Source organism: Urocampus carinirostris, chromosome 14 (assembly GCF_059441175.1).
Source record: "Urocampus carinirostris isolate Australia breed hairy pipefish chromosome 14, RoL_Ucar_1.0, whole genome shotgun sequence".
Classification (NCBI taxonomy): Eukaryota; Metazoa; Chordata; class Actinopteri; order Syngnathiformes; family Syngnathidae; genus Urocampus; species Urocampus carinirostris.
Genome location: NC_142362.1, coordinates 19,316,168 through 19,338,253, shown reverse-complemented (window position 1 = coordinate 19,338,253; position 22,086 = coordinate 19,316,168). Strand labels below are relative to the sequence as shown.

General features: G+C 38.6%; 1 protein-coding gene and 2 long non-coding RNA genes across 3 annotated transcripts; 2 read left to right on the top strand and 1 right to left on the bottom strand.

The window, feature by feature from the left end:
- Window positions 1-2,050: 2,050 nt before the first annotated feature.
- On the top strand, window positions 2,051-3,464 carry LOC148352891 (uncharacterized). Its single transcript, XR_015852625.1, has 2 exons — window positions 2,051-2,290; window positions 2,999-3,464. It is a non-coding gene; the product is annotated as an uncharacterized LOC148352891 (long non-coding RNA).
- An 83-nt stretch (window positions 3,465-3,547) lies between these two features.
- LOC148352890 (uncharacterized) lies at window positions 3,548-5,045 on the bottom strand. The gene is made up of 2 exons (XR_015852624.1): window positions 4,653-5,045; window positions 3,548-3,923 (listed from the first exon to the last, which is right to left on the bottom strand). It is a non-coding gene; the product is annotated as an uncharacterized LOC148352890 (long non-coding RNA).
- A 273-nt stretch (window positions 5,046-5,318) lies between these two features.
- Window positions 5,319-21,197, top strand: itm2bb (integral membrane protein 2Bb). The gene is made up of 7 exons (XM_088352154.1): window positions 5,319-5,654; window positions 12,493-12,636; window positions 12,814-12,885; window positions 14,104-14,247; window positions 14,321-14,431; window positions 17,317-17,467; window positions 18,506-21,197. Exons 1-7 carry the CDS (start codon window positions 5,568-5,570, stop codon window positions 18,592-18,594), a joined length of 798 nt encoding a protein of 265 aa, XP_088208280.1. The 5' UTR covers window positions 5,319-5,567; the 3' UTR covers window positions 18,595-21,197.
- The last annotated feature ends 889 nt before the right edge of the window (window positions 21,198-22,086 follow it).

Below are 22,086 nucleotides of genomic sequence, written 5' to 3'. Positions count from 1 at the left end.
ACTTGATGAAACACAGTGGACCAACACCAGCAGCAGACATGGCTCCCCAAACCATTGCTGACTGTGGGAACTTCACACTGGATTTCAAGCAACTTGGATTTTGCTCCTCTCCAGCCTTTCTCCAGACTCTGGCGCCTTGACTTCCAAATGAAATGCAAAACTTGCTTTCGTCTGAAAAGAGGACTTTGGACCACTCTGCAACTGTCCAGTGCTTCTTCTCCATAGCCCAAGTCAGACGCTTCTTCCGTTGTCTTGAGTTCAGAAGTGGCTTGACCATGGGAATACGGCTATTGTAGCCCATTTCCCGGACACGTCTGTGAACTGTGGCTTTTGATACCTGGACTCCAGCTTCAGCCCACTGTCTTTGAAGCTCCCCTAAATTCTGGAAGCGGCTCTTCTTCACAATTTTGTTAAGGCTGCGGTCATCTCTCTTGGTTGTGCAGCGTTTCCGGCCACATTTTTCCCTTCCAACAGACTTTTTGTGGATATGCTTTGAAACTGCACTCTGTGAACAGCCTGCTCTTTGAGAAATTTCTTTTTGTGTCTTACCCTCCTAATGGAGGGTATCAATGATAGTCCTCTGGACAGCAGTCAGATCAGCAGTCTTCCCCATACTTGTGATTTAGTTTACTGAACCAAGCTGAGTGTTTTTAAGGCTCAGGAAACCCTCGCAAGGTGTTTCGAGTTAATTAGATGATTCAGGTGATTAGTTGAATAGCCTACTTGTATACTTTTTCATGATATTCTAATATTTTGAGATAGGATTTTTGAGTTTTCTTAAGCTGTAAGCCAAATTCAGCAATATTAAAATAATAAAAGGCTTGAAATAGTTCAGTTGATGTGTAATGAATCCAAAAGTATGACATTTTTGTTTTTTTAATTGCATTACAGAAAATAAAGAACTTTATCACAATATTCTAATTTTCTGAGACAGTCCTGTACATTGACCCACGGTTACAGCGACCCAGCCTTACGACGTTTTCATTTACGTTGGAAGGAAGGAGGTTGAGGAAGGAAGGAAGGAAAAAAGAGAAAGGAAGGAATGAAAAAAACAAAGGAAATGGAAAAAGAGGAAGGAAGGAAAAAGGGAAGTAAATTAAGTAATTAAAGGAAAAAGGAAATGAAGAAAAAGAAAGCAAGGAAGGAAAAAAATAATAAAGTAAGGAAAGAAATGGGGATGAGAGGAAATAAAGAAAAGCAAATGGGAGGAAATAAAGAGGGAAAGAATGTTACAAAAGGAAAGAGGGACTGGAGAAAGGAAAGTGATGGAAAGAAAGAAGGGATGAAATAAATAAGGAAGTGACTAAAGAAAGAAGGTAGGATGGAAAGGGAGGAACAAGATGAAGAAAATAGGAAAAGGAAATGTGGGAGAGAAATGCAGGAAAAAGCAAGGAAATAAAGGAATAAGGAACAAAAGAGAAAGGAAGGGAACAATCAAGAAAGGAAAGAAGAAATAACGGGAAAAAGGAGGGAGGAAATAAAGGTCAAGCGTAGAAAAAAAAATAAACGGAAGGAGGGAAGACAATTAGACAGGGAGGAAAGAGAAAATGGCAGGTTGATGAAGGAAGAAAATAAAAAAGAAAGGAAACGGAAGGAAGGAAAGAATGAAGGGAATTGAGGGAGAAAATAAGAAGGAAGATTGTAAAGAAGGAAGGAAAGTGTGGATAGGAAGAAGACCAAAAATAACATTCGTAGTACACAATGAGGTTTGAATATTTTTTATTGAGACTTTCAACAGCAATCAAACACATTCACAACTTCACCATATCATATTCTAACAATATGGATCATTATGGAAATGGGATTTGTTGGAAATTAAAAAAAACAATGTATACAGGGCAATACTATTGTGTAGGGGCACAGCTGTTTTCTCAAGTGGGATTTCTTCCCACCCTCCCAAGTAGCATCCTCCAGTCCTCTGCCCGGGATGCTCAGATGGGTCCTCTCCCTTCTCGTTCCTACCTTTACTATTTTCTTTATTAATTATCCATTATCCGTTATCGGTCAGTTCATCTTACGCTACAAAGCCAAGGAGCCGGGACACTTAGGCTGCGTCCCATTCTTCGCACTTTCACTCGCTATGTGCCCTAGTCACTCGGTTTGCGCGTTCACGTGAAAATGGGGTGTGTCCCGATACTCTCAAGACCGAGGCAGAAGTGCCCTCAAACCAAGTCGTAACCACTTCAAGACCGAGGGGGCTCTCGACCTCACTTGGCAGCGAAGTGACTACCCAGAAGGCTTTGCGAATTCTCAATATCAACAAAGATGCCCGAAAAGGAACCACACAAATGTAAGTAGTTTTCCACAACCACGCATGTATTTGCAATAAAATGTATTGAGATATCTTAGTTAGACGTAAATGCAATAGAAAATCGTATTTTCGCGTTAAAACACGAACATTGCAAAATCGCTACTTTACGAAGTGCACTAATCTACCAAGGGAGCTGGCAAAAAAAAACCTTCACGCTACAAACTGTAAAGTAGGATAACTGTGCAGAAAATCACGGTTCAGCCCATCCCTGTTTTTATCTTAAACGAGTCGTGCTTTTCATGTACATGGCCAGTCGCTAAAGGAGCATAGTCAGAATACCGTTCTGGACATAAGCGCTTGTTTACTGCACACAATTTCGGGTGTCGTGTTTTATTTACAATATGATTCTTTCATGTGAGATCAGAATGCATTAGTTTTCATCATGCATTACGAGTAATGTCTCCGAATTTCACGTGGAAATACAGTTGAAACAAACTACTATCACATAGTTCACTGTCTTCTCTGTAAACACATATTAAGTGAACGAATTACCTTCTCAAAATGTTGTCCAAATGTGGAGACAATTCTAAAGCATATGTGATGCTGGCCAATAGAAGGCTCATACAGCCATAAGAATAACATGTCAATTTCATGTCTCACATCAACTAGTTGAGCATCGTATACACAGTTGTTTTTGTACAATACATCAGCATTAAGTAATTCTTGTTTTTTCCACCCAACCTAAAGGCCATTGTAGAACGTCCCGTGGAAGAGCTGGTCACCATCACAGCTACCACGCCATCCACACCACCGGGCACGTCGTTGGCACCTTCTAATCCGGCGCCAAACCCCAAATCACCCAGAAAAAAAGGAAGCACGATACACTCCTTGACTTTTTGAAAGTGGAGTCTGCCGGAGTGAGGAAAAGTCTCGAAGAAACTGTGGCCAAAACTGAGCGGTTCCCGTCCTTTTTGGGAAGCTCGTGGACAAATTTCCAGAACAGTGACATCTCTGCAATGTTTCCCTTTGTTTTATAAAAGGAAAATATTTTTTTTTATTAAGAACTCAATGAAGTTCCAGTTTGTGTTTTCCAGCTTCATGGAAGTATTGGTATATTTTTGTTAAAATTTGTGACACATTATTTATTTACTATTATGTATTTTGGCCCAATGTGAGTTTGTTTTTCTGAAAGTAAAGTATTATTTAAGCTGGAGTGATTTGTAGTTGTTTTCTGTCCAACAGTCACATAGTTCACACGCAGTATCTCACATCATTATGAAATAAACCACCAAGGTGTTACTCAAAATGAAGATGTTTATTGAATAGTAATGCAGAAAAGCACATAATGCAAATGTGGGTCTGACTTAAAGAGCCTAAAATATGGCTTTTGGGCAATTTATTCCATATTAACTGTGGACAATTCTTTGTACGGTGGACCTGGGAACCCTGAAGACCCGTGACACCACACGGTAGGACAGAGCGTGGGCCAGCCAGTACACGTAGATCAGGACCTCCAGCCATGGCCCTGTTCCCTCTTTAGCAGCTCCTGCAGGGCCCACATAACCTTCTTGCTCAACCTTAAGTCCTGAATGAGTTCTGACTCCACATTCAACCATAAGCACAGGATGGGAACATTCCTGTCCAACCTGTCCATGCTTATGGGACAGCCACTCTGGAACACAATAGAAAACAAACATTTTAGACATAAATGTGGGCATAGAAAAGAAAAAGACCGCTTTAACTGTGATGTAAGCATCATGAAAAAATGTTGAAATTGTTTTGGTTTGAACAAATTTATTGACACTAATAACAAAAAAAAACAATCATGACAATCACAACAGCAATCAAGCACATTCACAATATTATATTCCAATATGATGTTATTAACAGCAAACACAATGTGAGGGTTTGAACAACCCTTCTCGAAAATCCTATTTGCAATCAAGCATATTCACAATTTCATTATATGATATCTTTGTTAGTGTCAATAGATCTGTCCAAGCCAAAGTCGATTGTCTTTTTTGGTCTGAACAAATCCCTTGACACCAACAACAGAAAACAACCATGACCAAACAACAGCAATCAAGCACCTTTTTTATATCCAATGACAACTCTTTTGAATTAAATTCCTTATGAACTAAGGTTTTTGGGTCGTACAGGGAAGTTTGGTGACGATATTATGTCAGCTTAAGGGTCAGGTGGACTGTTCTTGTGTTTGTTTACTTTTCGTCATGTCACACATTCAAGACCCCTACTATGTGTCATAAAATGGCATTAAGATACTAATAAGTAGATTGCCATTTATGTCTACACAAACATAGGGTATTATGTGAACGTGCATTGTATGTTTACTCTTACTGTATTTGACCGAACGGGTCATTTTTTTACTGAGTGTACGTACCTTGTAAAGGTGAATCAGCACTACATAGCGCCGAAGCTGTCTTCAGTATAGCACATTTCTCCTCCGTTGATTGGAGACACGGAAAAGATGATGAGCTTTCAGGCAATCGGTAATAACACAGCTGTAGCGGGCATTTTTAACGTTGCACGAAATCTCCAACTGACACACTACTGAACACGCCTCAGGTTGAGACTCGAGTTGTTTACATGTGACGTAGGCCTATACGTCACTAAGGTCTACAGCCAATTAATATTACCGCCATCTCCTGGACAGGGGTGGAACCTTGCAAGTCTTGTCCAAACCTTTTCCACTTTGCACTCGACTCGATGAGGGCACTCCTCTATCGAGGGACCTCACTGGAGGGTTCTCGGGGCCGAGTGAGAGAAATGGGATTGGGCCTTACTCTCAGCCAAAAGGCCGAGCTAAGGTCCTAGCCTCAATGCCTTGCTGCGATCATTGCGATGGCAATGTTTTTTTGCAAGGATAAAATTGGGCAATCCACGGTGAAATTACGACATGCTTATAAGCAAGGAAAGGAACAATTTCATCATTTATTCTACAACACGTTCTGACAATGAAAGGAAGTGTAATCTTAAGCTTTATTTTGAAACTACCAGACGTGTGGTGTTTTTCCACGTACATCAAACAAGTCTGCTTAGTTAAGTGACGAATTAACGAGAAAACTCCTTTTTAGCTTTTTTTATTCGTGCTAACCCGATAAGATATCTGTTTTATACTATTCTCGCAATAAAGGGACGTACAAACGAAGCTTATTTTGAAACTCTACCGGACATGTGTGTTTTTTTTCTCACGCACAACAACAAACAAGTCCGCGCAGCTCGGGCCTAAAGTGAAAACCTGACGACGACCTGGGGTTACTTTTTTAATTTTGAGTTATTTTAAAGTGTTTCAACGATGGTTAAAGTCTCGATGAAATCCGCCTTGTCGCTGAAAGACGCCAAGAAAGACGCCATTTGGCTCCTTCCGGACCAGAACCAGCAAGTGAGTTCGGGACGGCAATATGGCGAACTTAAAGCCTCTTAACTTCTTTCTTTTTTGGGGGAAAGTTTTTAAAACCTCACATTGTACGCTTAGTACATTCAATGTCGATTATATTATTTTTGCTGCACATTACGTTTTACAGAAGTGACGTAACATGGTCGCTACGGTGTAGTTTTCGTGAGGAAGTTTCGTGTGTCGCATTAATACTGTATTGTTTTCCTGTCCGAATGAATTAGCTTTGTTTAATTGTATTTGTTTATTTTGCCATGGTTTGTCTTGTTTCGACCAATTTTTTTCCCGAGTCACATAACAATTTGTCGGACGTGTCCCAGCCTGTCGGCTTATCGTTGTTCGTTTTTTTTTTTTTAGGTGTCTTTTAATCCCGTGGAGCGCCCTCTATCGGTTCAATTAATCCTTGGCCGTTTTTTAAGACTACAATGGCTTGTGTTTTTTTCTACTTCTCCAAAATAATTGTCATAAATGTATTTGACACTAAAATAGTTTCTTTATTATTGCCTTTGTTAATAGATGTTGCACTTTTAGACTTAAAAACTGAACATGTTTTTTATATAAAAAACGAACAATCAATTTACAAACAATTAAACAAATTACAATAAACTGCTTTGTAAGTTTAACGCTACATGGTACTCATTGAGGAGGTAGAGCGCTCGTCTTGGGATCAAGAGGTCGCAGGTTTGATTCCCGGCTCCTCCGTGTTATATGTCGAAATGTCCTTTGGCAAGACACTGTACCCTAATGCCCCCAAAAAGCAGGTAGGCTCCTTGCATGGCTGAGTCCCTATTGGCGCGTGAGTGAATGTGTGTGTGAATGGGTAAGTGTGAAGCACATTGTAAAGCGCATTTACCATATTGAAGGATTGAATGCAGTCAACTTGACCAGTTGAAGCGGCTCCCTTCATCTTATTTCTTTTGGACCTTTTTGGTTATATGTTAATTCTGCATTGCGCCCTCTATAGGTTCAACTAGTGTAGTGGAAGTTTTTTTTGTGTAGAGCACAGTCTTAAACTGCATTGAATTCATTATTCTAAATATAAGGCCTTAATTGGCATTGAAATGTTAAATCCCATTTTCGAAAGTCTTAAAATTGTGAGCACATTGATAAGATGTATATTTGTTTGAACTAAACAGATTTAGTAACGTTTATCAATTGTCTTTTTTAATAATTGACTGATTCACTTTAGTGGCAACATCGCGTGACCACAATTACAGAACTATCAAAACGGTGATGTGGTTTCAGTCGGGCCTTAAGTCTACCAATGATAAACATAGCAACTTTAGACTGAGACGTTTACTCTGGACCATGGGAAAATGTACTTTTATTGTGAAGTGGCTGTCCGACGAAAGTTTTTTGTCAAAGCTATGCCAAGTAATGTGTACGAGGCACAATGTATTGTGTGTGAGAAATATTTGTGTTTTTCTGTTTTGTGTGTTATAATTGTGTTTTTTTCTGTTGTCTTGGTCTTAAATTTGATTTCAAAAAGCATTAAAAAAAGCATTTAAAAGTCTTGAATTTGCCCTAAGCCGTAGGAACCGTGATAAAATTGATTGCAGGTTGTCTTTTGAATTAATGGGAGAGTGTGTCATGTTTAGTGCCTTCTAGTGGTGTAAAAATCCTTCATTCAGTAAAAAACATTGATGTGAATACTAGGCAAAAATACCTGCACTATCATATCAATTTTAATTTTAATTTCAAAACAAACACAGAGAAATTTGTTCTTATATTGCATAGTGAAATCCCTACCTAAGGTTGCCACCGCATTTGTCTGACACCTTTCTGCTTTGCTGTGCTCTGTGGCACTAGTTTTCATTCGTGTTAGACAATACAGTACCATCTAGTGGTCAAAAAATACACACTGGGGCTTTAATCATAAACATAACTTTTTATGGGAATTGTTTTGCTTTTTTTTGGAGATAATTAGTTTTATTTTAATTGTGTTGAGCTTTCTCTGACTTCAATTACAACAGAGACATGTAAAACATTTTTGAACTGTTTACGATTTCTTGGAATCTCTTTTGCTTTTGTTTTGAAGCTTTTTGCTTGCCTTTTAATTTCGTGGAGTGTGCTTTAGCATTTCAATGACCTGATAAGATAAGGGGATGTTGTAATTGTAACCTGTGCAGTCGGGTCAGGTGCAATCGACATTTCGTTCTGTGTACATTGTTACACAGAATGACAATACAAGGAAATTATTATTATTATTATTATTATTATTATTATTATATGAGACATTTTGTGAGTACGGGCTATACCAATAAATGTGACTAGACTTTACTTTAAAATGTTATTTATTTTAAGGCTACAATTTGTTGCATTACTTGTCTTCTTCTCCTCCAAAACACTTGTGATAACATGTTTTTTGTCACAAAATATTTTCTTTGGAGTTGTTTGTGTTGTGGGATGGAATGCAGTCATCTCTTTGCTGTTGAAGCGGCTCCCTTCATGTTATTTCTTTTGTGGCTTTTTGGTTGTCTTTTAATTCTGTAGAGCGCCCTCCATTGGTACAATTACTTCGTTATGTTCACCAACGACACGAGTCGGTTGCAGTATTCCCCAATTCACCTTTTCTTTCAGCGCTTAGTAGATACTTTTTTTTTTTAAAACGTTATCCAACTATATGGTAGTCGCTATTTTCAATGGTGACATGATCCCAAAAGATGTAACACAACAAACTTGGAGGAGAGTGAAAAACCGTGCCGATGAAAACAGCGTCAGATGTGCAGGGACACTCTGGCATTGGTGTTCTGCAGCCAAAGTAACGCACTGCATTTGATAATCTATAACGATATCGGCAATGTAACTGCAGAAAAAGTAATTACTTAGATTACGCCACTAAACAAATAATGCCATTATGTAACGGCATTATTAGTAACAGCGTTAGTCCTAACACTGCCCACGGCACACTACGCTAATTAATTAACTAGAAGCGGCTCTCTTCATTCTGATTAAAATCACCTAGCCTGCCCTTGAGGTTAATAGAAGCTAGCTTTAATTATAACAAATCATCCAATAAATATATGCTGAAGTCATTGCAAAGTGAGACTAAGGCTGCACGGCTCAGGCCAGCCTCGAACGGAACAAGCCGTTTCCTGCTGCCTTTAACCGCAACATATTTTTAAGGAAACAGATGTGACATGCACTCACTTGTGCAACCTCTAGTTTTTTGTTTTTGTTTTCAGTGATAAAGGGAGTGAAATTCCAGAGCAAGCGTGAGAAGAGTGTCCTTTACGAAATGAAAAGCTTGTAATCCTGCTGAGGTTTATTTAGTTATTTGCCCACTTTCTATGTCAGACCTAAGGGCGTAGTTTTGGAATGGAGGGGGACCTGTCCCCACCAATTCTGAGCAATCATTGTTTTGTCCCCATCGATATTATGTGATGACTTAAAAATGTGCTATGTCCCTACCAATGCCAAAACCAAACCTACGTCTTTGGTTCTAATATTATTGTGTTATTAGCGTTTTCAACCAGCAGGAGGCTTATTTTCAACTACAAATTTGCACTTTTTAAAAAATAAATCTGCTGAAAATATCTTCTGGAGGTGGACTGCAACTCAGGAAAGCAAGTTTTTAGGGCTGCAACAACTAATACATTACAGACAAAATTGGCATGAAAGTTTCATCTTTATAGTGTTGACTGTTCCATCATGAAACAGTTAACAATTTTCAAGGGAACAGAAAGTGCTCTAGAAATACAGAGGAAAAAAATCTGAAAATGGGTACATAAAGTAAAAAGAAAAATGATAATACTGTCCTGTTTAACTCTACACAAGGGGCAGATTCTTGAGCATATTATATATATTATATATATTGGATAAGTATTATATATTTATTCAAAATCCCAAAGGTGAGAACTACCAGGAAAAGTATGTGTGTGTCTGTGTGTGGAGTCAAACTTTGGAACAATTTACAAGCCGAGATCAGACAATGTCCAACTATTTACTTGTTCAAATTTAAACACATAAAAACATTACTGGAGGAATACAGAGATGAAGATTATAGAGTATGAGTGATACTAGAGATTGGGAATAGTGTGTTTACAACTATGGTTAACTTTGTTGTTATTGTTGCTATTGTTATATCATAACTGTTATTATCAATATTATTGCAATTGTTGTTATTATCATTGTTGCCGCAGTGATGTTTGGTGACTAGTGGCATTATGACGTTGAGGGATGGGTACTACGAAGATTAGTGTATAAAAAGTGTGACTATTGTTATTATTATAATTATTGATATCTGACCTATGTAATATGTGTATCCATGAGACTTTGTTATATTAGACACAAGAGGAGAAGATCTGTAAAATGAATTTAATAGGGAAGATGAAGGGGTAGGGAAAATAAGCGTCTGCTTCTTACTACCCCTTTTTCGAACATGTTATGTAACATTATTTTGTTGTTGACGCATTGTTTTTGTCCTGTTTTTATTTTAATGTTTGAAATAAAGTTTTCATTGATTCATATATATCATTTTCGTATGTGGGAATGTTAATATTCAAAGATTTAGAAAAGGGGGAAAAAAATTAACATAATTTTGAAAAGTAGGTGTTCATCTTTGATGTATTTTTTATAGATAAAAAATTGCAACACATAAAATGTATTGCTCTTCCTTTTTTCGTATGAAGAGATAAGGTGGTAGGAAAATTGTATCTTACATATTTGCTTGTGCATAGCATACATTTGTATGTATTTTTTGTTTGGTGTTGTCAAGTTCATTTTGTGCACTATTTTTCTATCTGTCCAATACATCAATATTTGAGAAAAGAGGAGGAAATTAAAATGTTTTTAAGAAATCTGATTCATGGATTAATCGAAAAAAATAATCGACCAATTCATCAGTTGTGAAAATAATTGTTAGTTTCTGCCCTACAAGTTTTATTAATCTAGCCCATATGGTTCAGAAGATCAGGGTGTTCTTACATTATTGCGTTATTAGCCTTTTTTAGCGTGTGGGATCTGATTAATGACAGCCGGGCCAAACAATTTTTTAAAACAGTTCGGAATTACAAAATGTGCACATGATTTCAACAGATATCTGCTGCAAATAGCTTTCGGATGGGAATTGCAACTCAGAAAAGCAAGTTTTATTATCTAGCTGTAATGGTTTGAGAGTTAAGGGCAATCTTATCAAGGGTGTAGTGTTGGCATGTCCCCACAAATATGATGCAATCATTGATATTTCCCCACCATTCTTGTGTGATCAGTTATAAAATGTGCTGTGCCTTACCAATGCCAAATCAAAACCTCAGTCCTCTTGGGACCCCTGGGATCAATAAAGTTGAGTGACGCTCCTAAAATGACTCACTAAAAAGTATGAAAGGGTGTGGCTGCCCACCCAAACATGTTTTGGACTGTTTGTGCAATGGTTGCACAATATTCTAGGAATCAAGAAAGGGAAAAAAACAAAAGATCTTTATTTCTTAGACCGGGAGTATAGGCTACATGCTTCTCATCAGGCCTTTTCATCCAGCCCACCAAACAAAAATGTTAGAAATATAATGATAATATTTAGAAAATGGTATAAAAAAGTACTACCTATGAAAAAAACAAAAACACAAATTGAGATTGTTCTTCTGCCAGTGGCGCATGTTTATTCTCCCCAAATAAAAAAAATTGAATTCACCTGTAATTATATTATTTTGCAGATTGTAGTTAAAAGGATAGTGGGATGTTTGGGCGCGTTCTAAGGGATGGGCAGGGCACCTGTATGATGCAGCAGGGGTAAACCAGTGAAAGCTGTCGGGCCCTGCTGTTGAACAAAAGAGTGTGTTGTGTCACCCTGACCCGAGTGACATGGCTGCTTTTTTGTGTCCCGTTTCATCTGGAGGGACGAAAGCATGACCAACTTAGGTGCCGAGGTGCCTAACTTGTTTGGGTGTTTGGACATTTGGGTTGTCCATGGTCCAAAAAATGTTGTGTGTGGTTTTTTTGCTATTTTTTCCCTTTTATTTTCTTTGTTATTGTATGTGTTTATCTTGCTGTCGGTCACCCCTCTTTAGGGATATGACCAAGGTAGATGGATAGATAGATAGGTAGTTATCTTTTTCCTTCTTTTTATATATAAAACACCAATTTTGTTCACTTTTTTCATAATTTTGGTATGAAATCGCTCTTAATATGAGCAAAAAATATACCACAGAGGTTTGCAAACTATGGCCCGCGAGCCACATGCAGCCCATCAGGCTTTTTAATCCCGCCCACTAAACAAAAATGGAAAATAAAAAATATAATGAATATATAGAAATATATATGATCGTAATTAAAGTACTGCTAATAAAATATGTTGACTTAGTGCCATTATTGTCCTCAACATTCAAATAGCTTGCACATATTCAACAACCTAGTACGAGTACAAAATGTGTGCTCTTGGGATAAAATCAAAAACCTTTTCCCTATGTCATCTATATTTGGTTTGATTTGGTTCTCCATCTCGATCAAAGGTCGATTCCTGTTGCATCCAATGTTGTGCAAATGTCGTCAGCAATAATGTTTGACTAATCAATCATTTTTCAAACACTGTAGATAGATAGATAGATACTTTATTTATCATTTATTCATCCCCGCAGTGAAATTCACAATGTATGTGTAACACACTACAGTAATATACAACCCAAGCAATGAATCCTTTTTATGTGTTAAGTGCATTATTCACTAATAAATACAGTAAAAGCAAAAAATAAGGCAACAATTTTGTTCTTTTCGTTTGGCCTTGTAACAAACGACCCCTGGTACTGTTCTGCGGCCTGGTGGTTGCAGACCACTTCCTTTGACAAAGACGCGTTGTGAATTATAATAATACGTTTTTTTTTCTTTTTAACAGGATGCGGAGGTGGCGGTGGATGCAGGGGGCCCGGCTCGCCGGCAGCCCAAAGCCTGGCGCTGGTGCATGTGTCTGGGTCTAGCCCTGGTGCTGTCGGGTGTGTTTGTGGGTGGGGCCTACATTTACCGCTACTATGTCCTAGAGGTGAGTGGAAGCCACGACCCTATTCTGGAGGCCGGGCTCTAATCAAAAAGCTCAAAAAAAAATAATAATAGAGAAATGACACAAAAAATCATATCAAAAACACTGTCTGGTAATTTATTTCTAGTAGCTTATCCTGGTTTGTTGCCATTGAAACACACTAAAGCTTTTTTTTTGCAGGACGGCGAGGTGTTTGTTTGCGGGGTCAACTACCGAGAGGAAGACTACCTCCATCTGCCTGGACTAGAGCAGGTCAGCAAAACCGAGGCTGGCTTTTTAGAATCCCTAACCCCAACCCACTAACCATAACCCATGTCCACTGAACCTAACTTACCTACCCTAAACCTTAACCCACGAAACATTTTAACCCTATCCTAAACTCTAATCCCACCCTCCTAACCCTAGACCAGGGGTCTCCAACGTGGTTTCCCCTGAGGACAGCTGAGGTGTCTGCGGACCTGTTCTGAAAATAGCTCATCAGTGCTAGGTCAAGTAGATTCTCTCGTAAAACAATTTTTTTTAGTGGCTGAGTCTTTTTAACCCTACTTCCAAGAAATTGTGAATACGCTTGATTGCTATTAAGATTTTCGAGAAGGGTTGTTCAAACCTCACATTGTGTTTGCTGTTAAACGTCATATTGAAATATAATATTGTGAATGTGCTTGATTGCTGTTGAGATTGTCAAGATTGTTTTCTGTTATTGGTGTCAATAAATTTGTTCAAACCAAAAAAGTTAACCTGGTAAAAACATATTAAGAACATAATGCTAAAATTATATCTTTTTATTTCAGAAATGCATATTAACTGGGGTCCCTTTGCGCTGATTAGTAATAAAAAGTATTTCTCAGCTTCAAAATTGTTAAAGACCCCTGCCCTAGACCCTAATCCACTAACTTTAACTCCAACTCTGTAATCCTAACACTCTAACTTCAAGTCCAACCCTCTAACCCAGTAGTTGGGATCTTTTTAACCCAAAGGGCCATATATATATATTTTTTAATAGAGCCACACCATATATTTTTTGAAAAAAATGCAACAAAACCATTAAACCCACTCTTCAGTATTGTCTAGGCTTCGCATGTGAGACAATCAGCTTTATATATGTATATCCATATATTGTTTAATATAGCTCGATCTATTTTATCTCTGAGCCAAATATGGCTCGTGAGCCATAAACTCCCGACCACTGCTTACTTACTTCCTACTCTTAAAACGTTTACCACTAAACCCAATCCACTAACCCTTTTACTCTAACTCCATCTCCAATCCGCTAACCCTTACTGACTAACTCCAACCCAAAGCCTTGTAATGCTAAACCTAACGCCCCAACTCGAACCCACTAAACCCTAACTAACCCTGACCAACAAATCCTTAAGATCAAACATCCAATATTATCTCCCTAGCCCTAAAGTTTGAAAACATATTTCCCAAATGCACTAAAGAACCAAGTTTTCCTGTCATCGTCTGCAGGTGGAAGAGGACAGTCCCGCCTTCCTGCGGCAGCTTGAGGAGCGCATTCGGATCCTGGAACGGGAGCAAGTGGCCCTCATCAACGTTCCTGTGCCCGAGTTCGAAGACGGAGACCCTGCCGACATTGTGCACGATTTCCAGAGGGTGAGTAGCCTGGGCGCAGGGAGGGCCATAGGGGCCCATCAGGGGCCGCTCACCCCTTTTCCCTCCTCCTCAGGGGCTGACGGCCTACCTGGACCTGAGCCTGGACAGGTGCTACGTCATGCCGCTCAACACCTCTGTGGTCCTGCCCCCCAAAGACTTTCTGGAACTCCTTCTCAATATCAAGGTACCACACAAGTACATCCAAATCAACATTTAGTACCTTAGCTGTTGTCTTTTGTTAACATTGACACTAAAATTGTGTGAATTTGATTGAATTGTCTTTATTGTCATTGATAACAATGTAGTAAACATTGTATGCAACGAGAATGGACAAGGCACTCCAGGGTAAAAATGTAATAAAGATTTTAAAGAGAAAAAAACTTATCGGGAAAAAGGAAGAAAAATATATTTAGAACGTAGTGCTTAGAGACTGGCCTAAGTAATAATAATATTGCAATGTTTGTGAAAAAAGCCTCTCCTTTACGTTTTGTTGTTAGCATTCAGAGCTTTTGTTAAAGCAATGCCACTATTAACTAGCATAGCATGCATCATTTGTTGTTAGCATTGTCCTTCAGCTTATCTCAACCAAAGCGGTGCTGTCTTTCTCTGGCTTAGCGTCTAGCTAATGGTATTAGCATTTTCTTTCATCTTGCCTTGCCAAAGTGGCGCCATCTTTGTCTAGCTTGGCATGCATCATCTGTGGTTAGTATTGTCCTTTAGCTTGTCTCAATGACAGCAACGATTTGTTGTTAGTGTTCTGATGTAGATCGTCTTGGTTAAAACCAGCGTATTGTCAGTGGCCATTCCGAGCATTTTACTTGGCATGTTGCATTTCCTGTCGGCATCGTCTTTCAGCTTTTCTCTAGAGTTTTTGAGAGGATTTTGAGTTGGCTTGTCTTAGCTAAAGCTAGCACATTGTTACTGACACTCCCCAGAAATGTGTTCACTATCTTTAAAGTCAAGTCACATTTATTTGTATAGCCCTTAATCACAACATTTCTTAAAGGACTGCACAGGCCACAATTACACCATCCCTTGATCTTAAACTCAAATGTGGATAAGGAAAAACTCAAAACCTCAACATAGGTAAAATAAGAAACCTTGAGAAGGGGCTTCACAAGTAGTAATCCCCCTTCCAGGATGACCAGGCTGTAATAGATTTTGCATTGGGTAACAATTCACAAAACATAGTGAACATCAATAAGAATAACATGGGTAATATGTAAAAGTACATGACAGCAAAGATGGCATCAAGCCTGTAAAAATGTCAAAGTCCATAAAAGCAACGACACTTCTAACCTGTAAAATCAAAATTTTCTTTTCAGCTGTGACAAATTGTTTTTAGAATTATTATTTAGCTTGTCTTGGCTATAGCTAGCTCATTGTTGAATACCCTTTGTATTCATATTATTTTGCCTAGTGTGTTGCATTTGCTATTAGCATGAGCTATGAGCTTGTGTCAATGATAGCAATGGATTGTTGTTGGCATTCTGATGTAGCTTGTCTCTGCTAAAGCTAGTACATAGTTGGTGGCTGTCCAGCACCTCAATAACTAGCTTACCATTTATCATTTTTGGATAGCATTGTCCTTCAGGCCTCAGTAAAGGCGATAATTTGTCAACCATCTTTTTTTGTTTTTGTTTTCCTTCTTTTTATATATAAAAGGCACAAATTTAAACATCTAGCCAGTTTGGGGTTTTTAGATGTGCCTTATAGTTTGGAAAATGTGGTATATTTAAATAAGTACATAATGAAGAATACCGTAAATTCCGGACTATAGAGCGCACCTGATTATAAGCCGCACCCACCACATTTTAAGAGTTTAACCGCTTTTGTACTTACACAAGCCGCACTTGTATATAAGCCGCACGCGCCCACATTAATACATGTAACACAATCACAAAATTAACCCTAACCCTACTTTGAGTCCCGCGATTTCAACTGAACACAATTTACACAGTTCAAGAACCACAGCCGGCAAAATAACGGAAAATTATTCTGGTACTTAAAAGTTGATGCAGACCTGCAGAGTCCAGGTCCCGTTAAAAGTAATCCAAGGAAAAAAAGTGTATATTTCCAAAGGTAAGGGTGGGAAAAATATATATCCACTATTGTCTGCTGTGTCCACAAACACTCACCTTTACCGGTTCCCACTTCCCATCATCCCCCGCGTCTGTTACGCCCCTTCTTTTTAATCGGTCAGTGCAAGACTTATCAGAATAAGTGTCCAAAATAAATACAAATATATACATTACAAAAATATACAGTCGCAAATACATATTATACATGGTTACACATATTTACAAAGAAAGACGGTACATCGAGAGAGTTTTCAAAGCTTTAAAAGTAATATCATAACTTTCATCCCAAACCGTGCCTGTGAAGGGTAGCAAAACGCTACTAAAAACACGCTCGCAATACAGTTAACGGGTCTGTCAAAAGAAACATACCGTACATGTAGAAGTCACGGTAAACCGTTCTCATCTTCCTCCCTATAACTGACGTCATCCAAGTTTTCCTCCTTTAGTATGGGAAAGAGACTTTGTCATATAGACTTCGTCCCACGCTCCCTTATTCAAAATCACGCTAGCAACACGCTCGCAAGGTAAAGTTTGCGTGCATTAGCTCTGTTTCCTTCTTCATCGCACTGCTCGATTGCGTTTAACCTGTAAGCTGCGTCATGTGCCTTGAACTCGAGCGCCGCTGGCGGCTGTTAGAAAAATGTTATACATTGGCCGCATCACTGAATAAGCCGCAGGGTTGAACATTTGGGAAAAAAGTAGCGGCTTATAGTCCGGATTTTACGGTAGTTAAGTTTCTTTAAAAAAAAGCTCTGCTGGTCATCTTGGTAATTTAGCTAAGCTGGACATGCAGTCAGAGAACTAACTTGCTAGCTGCCATTTCAGTCTGTGTTTTGGTAGCTAATCCTTTGTTAACTATCTTAGCACGTAGTATTTGTGGTTAGCATTGTCATTCATCTTCTCTCAGCCAAAGCAATGCCAATTTTGCCTAGCTTAGCGTTTTGCGTTGGCATTGTTGTAGCTGTTATGTTGCCCCTTCCCCTTTTAGGCGGGAACCTACCTGCCGCAGTCGTACCTGGTGCACGAGGAGATGGTGGTGACGGAGCGCCTGGAGCACGCGGAACAGTTGGGCTACTTCATTAACAAGCTGTGTCGCGGAAGGGAAACCTTCAAGTTGCAACGCCGCGACCGCATTTTAGGTAAGACCTCCGTAAATAAACCTCTGTCCACAGGCAGATAAATCATTCATTAAAAATTGATTGATTCAAAATTTAACATTCTTTATCCCTCCAAGCCAAGAACAGGCTCATTAGCAGCAGTAAAACTTCACATGAAACAAATATGATGTGCATTTTATGAAATATATTCAGAGCTTAACTGCAAAGTCTATAACAAAACTACTTAACTATTTTTAAAAGTTTAACTTTCAGTGCTTTTAACAACTGACATCTGTCGTTTTTTTAATGTTTTAACAACGAATGTCTGTTCTTCGGACTGCAAGAATTTCATTTCAAATGGGGATAGTCTGGCATACCGCCAAAGCTCTCATTCATAGCCAAATATGAAATGAACATTGTACAATGCATGTGATCAAATGCGTGTTGGGTTGAATGTTACTTGAATCTTACCAAGCTGAGTCAGTCTGCATTTTGTTCATTTGTCTGACATCCTCTTTAAATGTTTTTGCTTGACCGAGCTACCGCCATGCCACAAGTATTATTTTTATCGGCTGTATCCTATCCAGGATAAAATCCTCCAAAACTTTAGAAATCTTGGTACACATAGTTAGTGTTTACGTTGTCATTTCTGTATGTGTGCGCTAAAGACAGACGTCATTGCGACTCTAATCAGAGATTCTAATAATTGTGAGATGAATCACTATGTTAGAAAATGTGGACAATAGTTGTCAATGTGACATTGTCAAGTATTTCCATTTTTTATTTTTGTTGACAATGTCGAATGATCATTGCAGCTCTAATTTAATCACTCTGTTATTGCACATCATGGCCCAGGCTAATGGCTGTGATTCTGAAAGGGAATTTTCACACTCATCCAGATGTTTACATACAAGTTTCAGCACTTTTCTGTTTGGAAATATCATAGGCTGTAAAAGGTCAGCAATAGAGAAGCCCGGTGCAACCCGAATGTAATGATTGACATTTAAGGGCCAACCCGGCCAAAATTCACTTTGGTTTAGACTCTGGTTTCGTCTTCAAAATCTTACCTTTGTTCCTTAGGCATGCAGAAGCGCGAGGTCGAAGACTGCCACAAGATTCGACACTTTGACAGCAAGTTTGTGATTGAGACCAACATCTGCCACATTTGAGTCTCTGGCGGGACGCTTCCGTTTACGTCTCCATCGAAGACATGTAGAAATAGAGGCCGCTAGGTAGACCAAGCTTCATGTCATTCTGTGTCATGGGCCATTTTGTGTGGATAAAACATTGATGATGTCGATTGTCAGGGCTTTCTTTCCACAACATTTGATCCAGACATGAACATATCCCGGCCTTCAATTTTTGGATTTCCTTTTTTGTTATTGCTTAATTTTGACATTATATTATGAATATTTTAAATACAATTAATATGTAACAAATTACTGTGCTGAGCAGATTCAGTAAGTTATACAATACTCTTGCCTCATGGCAGAGGGCAATAATGAGACGAAAGATTCTGAGGTGGCGCACCACTCAGTCCCGAACAAAAGAATTGGTGATAGTATTAGAGCCATTTGTTTTTTTTTTTGTTTTTGTTTTTTTTGTATTGACTTTTCTTTAATGAAGGATTGCCCATCTATTGATGCTTATATTCAAAAGGAGCAGTATGTAACAATAATCTGCTGAGCGACCGCTGATACAAAATAAGGAGCGCAATTGTCTTGCTCCATAGATTGTGATTTGGCCCACAGTTTACACTCCTAAGGACAAACTATGGATCTAATCATAGGTCTACAAAACGGAGGGACCATGGCTGGCCCAATCGTACTACTATGGTGTAAGAGCTTTCGGATTTATGTCTGGATTGCGGATCCTTCTGCCCCAGTTCAGCTGCATGTTCACCCGTTAGCCTTAGTTTACTGATTTAGGGTAACATCCTTGACAAGTGCTATCGCAGCTGGTGGGTGAATCTGTAGCCAAGCGTTTTATAGTAGCGTGAGTTCAGGTTTTCCGTAAGAAAGATTTTATGATGGTATCCTGTTTACAAACAAACAAACAGTAAGTTGGGCCATCTAGTTTATTTTTTTTTCATGTCGCATGGACTTTTTACCATAATGGAGGATTACCTATCTACTGAGGCATGCAATTCTCTTGCTTAATAGGAGGGGTCGATAGTGAGCACAGTAATATGTACATACTCTTTGTATTCATATTATTTTTGAAAAGGATTATCCATTAATTGTGACATTAAATGAGAAAGAACTTTAAATATAACTATTTTACATATTTTGAAGTTTCTATTTCCGTGATAACAGGTGAAGCACAGCCTCACATAGCCTCTCCTGACTGCACATCACCTGAATGAATAGAGTTGTAATTATACGATAGACAGAAAGGGAGGCTAGACACTTCAACAATAGACAATAAACAACCCAACGCCAAAATACATTGTAAATGTTGGGAATAACCCCAAATCAGTAGAACAGCAATATGCTGTTCCTTATGGGCCGCCATGTTGATTAACATGTTACTCAGAATGACATCAATTCCTTTGGCCATGTCTATTTCTATATGTCTATGGCAGGGGCGGGAACCTATGGCTCATGAGGCCTTACGTGCCTCTTTTCATGAGTACATATGGCTCAGAGATAAAATGAAATCTGCATAATTGTTTCATATATCGTTACAGGGTTTAGTCCAGTATATATAGGACATAATTTTAACCACAGTTTACAATCAAGGTGTCACACCAACAGACCCCGTTGTGGCTGTAAATTGCAAAATATTCCTTAATATGGAAGCCTGTTTAACAATCTATTTTCATTGTTGAGACACTTTATGATGAAAAGCCACATAACAATTTTTAAACACCCAGAAAAGCTTTTTCAAAAGCACTCAGAGCAATTAGATTGTGTGAGCGGTAGCAATGGACAGAGTTATACACAGGGCGCTTGCACTCCTTCTCCTCGCACAGCACGGTCTGCACTGAAGGTAAATACGTTAGTATCCGTGTTTGCAGTATTTTGTGACATTTTTACAAATTAACACTGCTCGCACCTTGTTTGGAAACCATTATTTCGGACAAAAATGGTCAAATTGAGCCTCAACATTCTTAAGTAACTGCAGGAGGGAGACAAAATTTAGGTGGTATATTAATTCTCATGTGAGACTCAAGCTCTGGCATTATTATTTTATAGGTTTTATCAAATCATCAAAAAACTCAGTGAAATGAAATGTGCTGAGGAATTAGCTTTCGTCTGAAGGGAGGGACTGGCAGTTATGTTGAATTTTGTCTTAAAATGTATTGGTGTGGCTTTTAAAATAGATATACAGTATATATTAGTCTCTATGCGCTTTGGGTCAAAAGGTTCCCGACCCTGGTCTCCACCTGACAAAACGTGAAGACGTCGCCACCTTGTGGCCACATGGGAATTTTTTTTTGTTTTTGGTTCTTTTCTTACCTTTTATGACAACATAAGGGCACCAATCATATGTGTTGTAATCTAATGAGTGAGTGGTCTCGTTTTATTTTGAGTTTTTGTATGTGTGTGTGTGCTGTTGCATTAACAAACTTTCTAACTCATTTTGTGGACTCTTTCCCTTTGTTTTGGACTTATATTTCCTTTGATTTTTGACCAATCAGGAGGAAGCTTGCTGAAGATGTTTTTGATGTTGTGCGTGAGTGTTATGTGGTGTCATATTAGAAAATGATTTGTTTCGTTTTGGGGTGATAAACCTTTGTGAGAGTCCAATTAAAAAAACAAAACTCTTGTGCTTGCAGTATTTTTTTTTAGAAATATTCAACATTCAAATCAATTTGTCTAAAGCTGTAAAAACAGTTAAGAATTCAAATGTAACTGATTAGTGTGAAAACTGTAAAAGCTAAACAGTGCTACAATTCAATCGATAAAACAAATATTCACATAAACATAAACAAACATACAATTATTAAGATTGTCTTTCTGAAATAAAAAACCTTCAACCAAATATTGTGATAAAATGTAATCATAATTTAATTTTGAATAGTTTTACAATTTTAAAACAGCAAACTTGTCATAACGTAGTTTGGACAAGTTCTTTTGAAATTAAAACTTACTTTGTTTAAACATTATATATATATATATATATATATATATATATATATATATCAGCACGGCGGGGCAGTGGTTAGCGCATGTGCGGCACAGTTCATGTCTTGGGAACCTCCTGCGTGGGTTCAAATCCAGCTCCAGACTTCCTGTGCGGAGTTTGTATGTTCTCCCCGTGCTTGCGTGGGTTTCCTCCCACATTCCAAAAACATGCATTTCAGGTGAATTGGCCGGTACAAATTGTCCCTAGGTGTGAATGAGCGAGTGAGTTGTCTGTCCCTGTGTGCCCTGCGATTGGCTGGCAACCAGTTCAGGGTGTCCCCTGCCCACTGCCCGATGATTGCTGGGATGGGCTCCAGCACCCCCGCGACCCTACTGAGGATAAGCGGTGTAGCTAATGAGATGAGATATATATATATATATATATATATATATATATATATATATATATATAAAGGGCTGCACAATTTGAGGGGAAAACATAATTGCGGATTTTCAGCCCAGTACAGTAGAACCTCGGTTCTCGACCATAATCCGTTCCAGAACCCTGTTCGAAAACCGATTTGTTCGATC

Bases quoted from the DNA above. Each gene is read 5' to 3' on its own strand.
- itm2bb (XM_088352154.1), top strand. From the start codon at position 5,568: ATGGTTAAAGTCTCGATGAAATCCGCCTTGTCGCTGAAAGACGCCAAG. The intron at 12,886-14,103 runs GTCAGCAAAACC...CATCGTCTGCAG, and splicing joins ATCTGCCTGGACTAGAGCAG to GTGGAAGAGGACAGTCCCGC. The intron at 14,432-17,316 runs GTACCACACAAG...TTCCCCTTTTAG, and splicing joins AACTCCTTCTCAATATCAAG to GCGGGAACCTACCTGCCGCA.